Source organism: Humulus lupulus, chromosome 4 (genome assembly GCF_963169125.1).
Source record: "Humulus lupulus chromosome 4, drHumLupu1.1, whole genome shotgun sequence".
NCBI classification, from domain to species: domain Eukaryota; kingdom Viridiplantae; phylum Streptophyta; class Magnoliopsida; order Rosales; family Cannabaceae; genus Humulus; species Humulus lupulus.
Genome location: NC_084796.1, coordinates 120,224,680 through 120,233,475, shown reverse-complemented (window position 1 = coordinate 120,233,475; position 8,796 = coordinate 120,224,680). Strand labels below are relative to the sequence as shown.

Sequence of the window (8,796 nt, the reverse complement as noted above, 5' to 3'; positions counted from 1 at the left end):
CCAAGAGACATCACTGAAGTCCTTGTCCTAATTGAGCAAAACCAACAAATTTTATCATGTGTGGGCTGTTTCATACCAAATTACAATAATTTTGTACTGTTGGACTAGGTATGGTAACAAGCAGTACTCATAAATGAAGCATGCGTTTTTATATAAAAAATGCATATGATTCTTGGTGAACTTTACAAATCTAGTACTCATAACTGTGATTTATGGCTAATAAACATGCTAAGCATATAGGCTAATGAACATGCTAAGAATAAAGGTTAATCCCAAAAGTAACTTGTCAATTAGAGTAGTAAAGTACAACGTTGTTTAAATAGTTAGATTCACTACCTTTTGTTGTCAGAAACACATAAAAAAAACTTATTGGTAAATAAAGATAAATATTGAAACAACATAAAATAGTTACCAAATTCACAAGATAGTAATTAAGTAAAAGCTGATATAGTTTATGAGCGACCAACAAGTGCCCAGTACGGAACCAGCAAAAGGTCCATTTCCCTGATAATTATAAAAAAATAATTAGGCATGTGTACAATAAGAATAATAATAGCATCGCATAATGAGCCACTATAGTATATGTCATGCTGGATAGACTCGTTCTAGATTACATGTGGCTTATAAGGTCTTCCTCTCTAAAGCTACTTATGATTTTGTTCCACAACTGAGCAAACTTTGTTGCCCCCTTCTATTTGTTAGATGGGATCTTCATTGTAAACAAACAAACAAAAAAGGACATTATTTTATCGAGGAAAAAAAATACAAACCTAAAAATTCTCAACTAAGAGATCCAGCGTGTAAACCTCAGCATTCCCAGTGTTCGAATCTGGAACCAAATTTGAAGCAACATTTACTTGAAATCTTTATAACAAGCATTTAGTTGAAATCGAGATTGTAACGTCCTGGATTGCCAAGACCGTTACACTGTGTGTTTATAAAGGTGCAAGACTTGCTAATCAAATCATTTAGTTAGAAACATGTTACTGAAACTATAGTTGGACTAGGGTTAAAAGATTTCGGTTACAAAAGTTTCACTTCTTATAATCAAACATTTTTACATGGGATCTCAAAAGTAATAACGTTAAAAGACAGTTTACAAAATTTCAGGATAAAAGTACAGTTACTAGCCACTCTAAGGGAAAAACAGACAATTAGGCTATTCTCGTCCTGTACCACTCCTCGGCCGTGGCGGCCGATCAGCTGACTATATACATTCAGCCCCAAAGCTCTCCAACTCAGGACTGGTCCACTTTGTCCTTGCATTTACCCGCACCACGTAGCACCCGTGAGTCAAGGCCCAGCAAGAAAACACAATAACAGAGCATAATCATCAATCAAACAATCAGATTACTCATACAGTATACTCAACAATCCAAAACATTCACATAATCAGGTATTCAGCATACCAAGTTCACCAATTCACATTAATAACCAATTAACTTATAATAACCAAATCACATATAATAACCAGGGTCGACGCCCTTAGGTCGCACTCCCTATTTATCCCACTGACTCTGACCCGTTTAAACCGAGCTCAGTGAATATCAAGCTGTCCTCAGCTACCAGTGGCCGAGCCGCATCCTGTGCGCAAATATTGATTCTGGCACTCTTACGCCGTTTATCACATGTCCCATTGCATAATATCATCTATGACATCATACAGATATAGGGAGCTCTTAGTCCCAATACAATCACATAATCGGGTGCAATTTTCTTACCTTTGATTCCGTTAGCTTTAATCAATGAAACCGATTCCGTTAGCTTTAATCAATGAAACCGACCCTTAAGCACGATCCCTTCCGAGCCTTAGCGTACACCTAGCCACATCAATAGATTAGAATTATCACCAAACTTTAATTCCAAAACCTAGCCTCGGGACCAATCCCGAGCCCTCGGGAAGCCCTAATTCCACCAAACAGGGTGGTGGAATCAAACCCCGAGCCCCCGAGCAAAAACCCTAGGAAATAACTCAAAAACCCCCTTTTGGAAGCAGGGTAGCGCTACAACGCCATAAAGAGGGCGCTGTAGCGCTACAAACAGAGCCAACAGACGCCGAGACACCCAAGCCTAGCACTGTAGCACCCTAAGCTAGCGCTATAGTGCTAGTCACAGCCAGACAACACCCTAATTTTCCCCTTTGAACTTCCTCGAGCCAAAACCCTTTAAAATCCTTCCAAACCTCAACCAAACACCAAAATAAGCCTACCATCATCAATAACTCACCCCATATGACCCAACCATATGAAACTTAGGCACATGCACTCCAAAATAAAGAAACCACCATGATTGACCTTGAAGCTCAAAAACTCAACAGAAAACAACAGAAACTTCAGAACTTTAAAGCTAGAATTTCATACCTTCAATGGAGAATTTTAACCTAGGTTATCTTCCACACCTCCTCAGCTTTCAACTCCTCAAATCCTCAGGCTTAACTCCCTAGAATTCCCATCAAAACTCAACTTAGAAAACCATTTCAACATCAAAACCAGAAACTGAAGAAAATCTTGAAAACTTACCTTAATTGGGTGAGTAACCTCTGCTAATCCTCAAGCTTAATCAAGGTCCCTAACTCCAAGCTCTAGCCCAAGCTCTCCCTGAGTTACAGCTCCAGAAAATCCTCAAGAAATGAAGAAGAATGGCCAACCGAATGAGAGAAAAGGGTTAGCCTAAGAGTTCTGTTTATCCTTCCTTCCTTCTTCTTTTCTTTTCTTTTTCAGCTTCCTTTAGTTTCTAAACATTCCACTAAGTGTTAAAAGGCAGAGTAATACTTATCCCTTATTAAGCCAAATGACCACATTGCCCTCCCAATAATAACTAAACCTTTAAATCATTCTAAAGGCATTTTGGTCATTACTCCCAATTTCCACTAATTCCTCGAGTGTCTTTAATATTTACCGCTTACTTTCCGACACCTAACTAATCACCAATTATATTCCTCAATATCAAATAATCTCCAATATACTTCCCAAATTCCCAGAAATACCCCTAGACTCCCACGAGCCGGGTATAAATCCCCACTGTGACTTTTCCGCTAAACCGCTCACTAGGATCGCCTCGAGTCACAAGCTGCGAATATATCCACATAATAATGTGGTCTCAACAATTTATCACAAATATTAACACGTATGCCCTCGACAGGCCAAAATTACGAATATGCCTTTCTAACCTAATCAGGGCCTACATGCATACTAGTACACATAATCATACATCACATATATCCAAATAATTATATAAGCATGCTTATCATATAATCATGCATTTAATCATTTAAATCACACATAATCCAGTTATGTCCTCCCGGCACACTAATCAAGGCCCTTAAGCCTTATTAGTAAATTTGAGTCGTTACAGAGATGCTTAAGAACCAAATTTATTGGGGTCATATCTAGCAATCAAAACATTTATTTAGCAACGTTAAAGATTATCTTGTAATCTTTTGGTGCAGGAAGAACCACCAAGCAGAGATTACAACTATTAAATGGGTAAAAAAGCTACAACGAAATTCATAAGAAAGAACGTATGAACCTCTCCAAGACGACAGAATGCTCCATGAATACCACCAAATAACATAGAGAATATTGCATACCAAATCTGGGTATCCATAAAATAGACCTGCAAAATTTTGCTATGTCAGTAAACTAACTATGCATGTTGATATGACATGAAAAATATAGATTGGGATAACAGAAACCATACAAGAATAATTGGAGCCCAAAGTGCTATAACAACACCAATATTATTTTTTGCTGCACAAACACTAAATCAATATATCACTTGATCAAAGAAGCTAAAGTATAGAAACTGCACTCAGATACAACTACACATATGTATATGTATATAGTAAACCCATTACCACGGGGAAATAACTCATGCCACTGAAAAGTAGATATATGTACTTCCATGATAGCTTTTGTCGGACCTACTAGAGGCTTTATCTGCATCCAAAATAAATGTGTATATTTGTACATCAGCATGGCACTAATCAGATGTTCAAGACTAAGGCACATGGTTATATAATATTAACAATTTTGTAGCCGTACGGTTATATAATGTTAAGGAGTCTCTTTGATTTTATCAGAGATTGGCAAAAAAAATTGTACTTTAGTGTAATTTGTTGGCTTCTGTTGTTAATGTTGGTTCCTGTTTAGTGGGTGTCTTGCAATCACTTTTCCTTGATTAATCTTCTATTGTTAATACAAATTTAAGGCTTTGTTTAAAAATAAAAGATCAGATGAACCAAGGCAACTCAAAAATAAAATCTCAAGTTGTTTACATAAACTAGTAGATCAAAGAAACAAGACTTTGAAGGTGAATAGAGTATAGAAAGAAACCTCTATATAGTAACGAATGCCAGCTTTGTGATTATAAGGAGAACCCAAAACATAGTATACCTGAAAATTTTAAAACAAATTTACCATATATCTTATTGAGCATAGGGGTCATATTAATAAACCAATTCCAGTAATCAGAACATTAATTCGTACTTGAAAAGAGAAAATATACTCTCATGCATTCCCCTGCCAACATAGAGGCGAGGCTACAATTGAACAGAAATTCAACATGCAAGTGGCAATCTCAAAAATCTGAAAGATGTGAAAATAAATAGCATAATTTTGCTTACGTGAGACCACAACATCATTAGCATCATAATTCTATAGTTTGATCTCTCAAGGAAACAACGGATGAAAGGAAACAAAACAATACTCCAGCCAGCATATTTGGAGACAATTAGATAACAACAACCAAAATAAACAAAGAAGGTGAATTTGAATTGTTTCTGAACCAACTTCTGATGGTTTGAGCAAATCCAGGAGGATTTTCCCAAGTATAAGCATAAATAACCGGAAGAACTATCACCCAAGCAGCAGCTGAAACAACCTTCAGTATATATCGTAACTTGACATGAAACGACATACTCTGTTGTGCTTTCCAACTAAGTATCACATCGAGAAAAGCTGCACAAGTCAATACAACTAATTACACAATGAACAAGTTAAAATCGAACATCAATTTTCCATGAAGCAATGCCATGAAAAGTAAAAACAAGAATAATGTTCTTCTGGTTTCAAGAGACCCACAGATGAAAAATTAGAACAAAGATAGGATGGTACTACATAATTTGACCTTCTACCCACTTTTTTTGTACGATACCAGGTGGTTGGGTGGAGTACAGTGAAATTTTGCCTTCTAACTATTTCTAATATTCTAAAGATATTTAGTTCTTTGAATCCTTTGAACAAAGGAAGTGTTTGTAATTGATTTTAATATTTTGTTAATTCTCCTTGTATTACCATAACGCTCAATGGAATTACTGCATCACACCAGTTTTACAGATTATTAGTGTCCCCAATCGAAACGATGAATTCAAAGAAATCTTAAGTTCAGCAAAAAATTCCACGGTGAATTTCTGCAATTGCATATGGTTTTCTAAGATTCAAACAATACATTAAAACAAAAAAGAGACCTATAAACAATTCCATAGTGAAACTTTAACTAACAATTGGATTCATGATGACTCATAGTTTACCAAGCCACACAAGAAAACATTCAGGATAACCATAAATTCAACTTAGGAACACAAACCATAACCCCGAATTTTCTCAAGAATATTGCAATTCCTTTAGAACGAGACCCATCAACATCCACAACTTTGACTTTGGACCTATCATACAAATATTAACAGTTATTCAGGGTGGATTGAAGGCAGAAATATAAGAAAATTGAAAAAGAATCCATCTAACCATACTACTGCTTCACCATTTTTGAGTTCTGATTCTAAGTCGTCACTTGGATATGTAGCTAAGCAAGTAGGGAGAGAAAAATATGCAAAATAAGGGCTAAAGATAAAGTCTGTTAACAAACATAGATGAAGAAGAAGATAGGTTCTAGAGCAGAGAAGAGGAAGAGGATCGAATGATCAGAAGATAGTGGAATTTCCCGACGATTAGGTCTACGACGAGATCACCACCGGTAGGAACGAGACCTGAACGAGAATATCAAATCTACGTTCTTCGTTCGTGGAGAGGGAAGGGTCCCATTTACTTTCCCTAAACTAGAGAGGGCAAAGATCACAAGCCCAATCTTATTATATTCATAAGCCCAATCTTCAATATCATATGGATTGAGCCCGTGCAATTAATGTTAAGATATTGGCACTATTCTTTAACAATAACACTTTTACAAAAATGTAATTTTCTGATGTAATATAAGCTCAAAAATGTTGTGGTGTTATTTGTCCGATATGTATGAGAAAAAAATTATATTATTTTTTGATAACAAATGTAGAATTATATTCTATTTTTATTATTGAATCATTGTTGAATTTTTATTGCAAAATTTTCATATCGATGTGATTGGATCATATGTTCATTATAAGTTTGTATATATTTTTAATTATACATACATATATATGACTCATTCCATAAATTAAATAAGTTCATAATTGTGATTTATTAAACTTGAAGTTAAATGACCCAACAATATATATGAGTTGGAGAAAATATTGATTTATAGCGCTATATTGAAATCCCTACAAGTTGTATTAATTTTTAAAAATATTCTCTAGATTAGGGGAGAGAATTGCAGTTTGATCAATGAATATTTTGAAAAATGATCTTGCACAAAATAAGGACTTGAAATTCAAAATGATAAAATCATACATATATGTATGCCAACTGTAAATCAATATTATTTAAATTTAGTCCGAATAAATCTAATAACGCTTGAAGTGTACGTGAAAAAAGTAAAACTAATAAAAATAAATGTTCATTTAGTTCGTCTTGAAGATGTTGTAAACAAGAGGTATTCATGAAGATATCTTAATATTATAAGTATTGATAATTTTAACATTAAATAAAAATTATGCTCCAAAAGAGACTCCCTAAAAAAGTTATACACATGACAAATTCAATTATAAATGAAACCATTGAAGTGGTTATATAAGTACCTAAAAATATACATGTCTGGCAAGTATGATAAAAATTAAGAGATTTCTATAAGTATATAAATATGGGAGGAAATTATCATATTATGAATTATTGTCGACAATCCTAAATGTTTGCATATGCAATAAACTACTATGAGATAGCAAGAATCATGATATTAAGCTGGTCGAGAATTAACGACGTGTATATAATTTTGGCAAAAATCAATTGACGCAATCCAAACATTATAAAATTTACCCACATAAGATGAAGTAAAGCTTGTAGGGGTTACAAATAGGGTACAAATAAATATTTGTACAAGAAAAGGTAATTGTAATGAGAAATTTGTATATCTGTACACAAATGAATTATTGTATAAATTTGCATAGACAAGAGATTGAGTAAAATAAATGCATATACATATTGTTATGAGAAAATATAATCAAGATTTGATTATAGCCTGTAGTATATATGTTTTATAAGAATTGATATGCGTCACATAAACGTTGTAACAAAAATAATTTTGTTGTACTTACTTGATATTTACCCAAAATTAAATATCAGCATTAATTCTTGATTGTATTTGTGGTACTTACTTGATTTTGTTGGATCATATTTATCAATATAAATAAAACTCAATCCCCATGAAATAATATATAAGAGTTTCACAATCTCTTTACATCTTTCTCTATTATCATGCATATTTCTTTTCTTTATATCTTATATTTCAACATTCTTAATAGTTTCATGACATTAAGTTATTTCTTTGTTTTTTGAAAACATGACTTATTAATTGGATAACATTATTCTAACTTACATTAATTACTATTTGGTAAATTATTATTATAATGAACACTTGGTATAACTTATTAATTTAGTTATTTTTTAAAAATAAATTATTATTTCGCTTACGTCTTGGTAATGTATTTATTTAGTTACTGTTTATTGTTTTAGATACTTTTCCTAACTCAATAGATGTCTTAATTTTGTTAAGTTACATAAGTAAGATAAGTAGCTTAAGAAAGTTCAAAGCCTCCTTACTGTTCATTTTGCTTAGATTGTAACTAAATAAATTTTATTATACCCATTTTTGGCACAAATGACGTGGTGAAAATAAGTTGACTAGGATGCAAAGAATGAGTTGTTCATTGTTGACCATAAAAATGGCCAACGACAATGTAGATATGAAACGATAGATAAATGAGAACTAAATAATAATAAGGAAAAAAAACCAAGATTTATACTTGTTCGACCTAATAAAATTTTAATGACCTACATTTAGTCGATACTTCAAGTGAATAATATATCCTCAACTGAAGATCAGAAGAACAAGAATCTCCTGAGTTTCTCAAGTATAAGGTATATTTACAATTTGACAAAGTTTTGATTGTAAAAGTGTGTACCTTCTAAATAGTCCAGTGAGTCCTTTATTTATAGGCTTACTGGTATTATAATATCAAGAATAGGCCCTCGAAGGTGTTATATATCTTTAAATCACAAAAAATATATAAATGATAAAATACAATACATGTAAAACAAATAAAATTGTAATAAGTTGTTCAAGCACTACATAATGACCTTTGCACTTGACTAGCAATATCGAGCAGACATACGTCATCAAATGATGATGATTCATTAGATTTATTGACTAGTTTGTCCTTAATTTCACGTTTTGGTTGTGATATGTTGATATTGGTTAAATATAACGGTTAAGATGTTTACACGTTGAGGTGAAAAACACTTATCGATTTTCACTTAAGGAGAAGTGAAAACATGAGATTGTGTAGAATGCATCTAAAAGTGACTTTTATAGGTCTAAAGTGATATAATGAGGTATCCAAACATTCCCAAAAAAGTTTGGTAGCATTTG

General features: G+C 33.2%; 1 protein-coding gene across 13 annotated transcripts; it reads right to left on the bottom strand.

Annotated features, from left to right (window-relative positions):
- Positions 1-1,017: 1,017 nt before the first annotated feature.
- Positions 1,018-6,075, bottom strand: LOC133830757 (callose synthase 3-like). Of its 13 annotated transcripts, none has more exons than XR_009892206.1 (10): positions 5,745-6,074; positions 5,587-5,665; positions 4,882-4,958; positions 4,488-4,586; positions 4,335-4,394; positions 3,857-3,938; positions 3,700-3,749; positions 2,520-3,615; positions 2,361-2,439; positions 1,723-1,820 (listed from the first exon to the last, which is right to left on the bottom strand). XR_009892206.1 is itself a non-coding variant. In XM_062260818.1 (9 exons), the coding sequence occupies exons 3-8, from the start codon at positions 4,836-4,838 to the stop codon at positions 1,767-1,769; spliced, it is 381 nt and encodes a 126-aa protein (XP_062116802.1). In that variant the 5' UTR covers positions 4,839-4,958; positions 5,587-5,665; positions 5,745-6,071; the 3' UTR covers positions 1,018-1,271; positions 1,723-1,766. The 13 variants fall into 13 exon arrangements, 3 of the variants coding, with proteins under 3 accessions (XP_062116802.1, XP_062116801.1, XP_062116800.1); XR_009892207.1 differs by having other exon boundaries at positions 4,920-4,958; XR_009892203.1 differs by having other exon boundaries at positions 4,791-4,958; positions 5,745-6,073.
- Between the last annotated feature and the right edge of the window lie 2,721 nt (positions 6,076-8,796).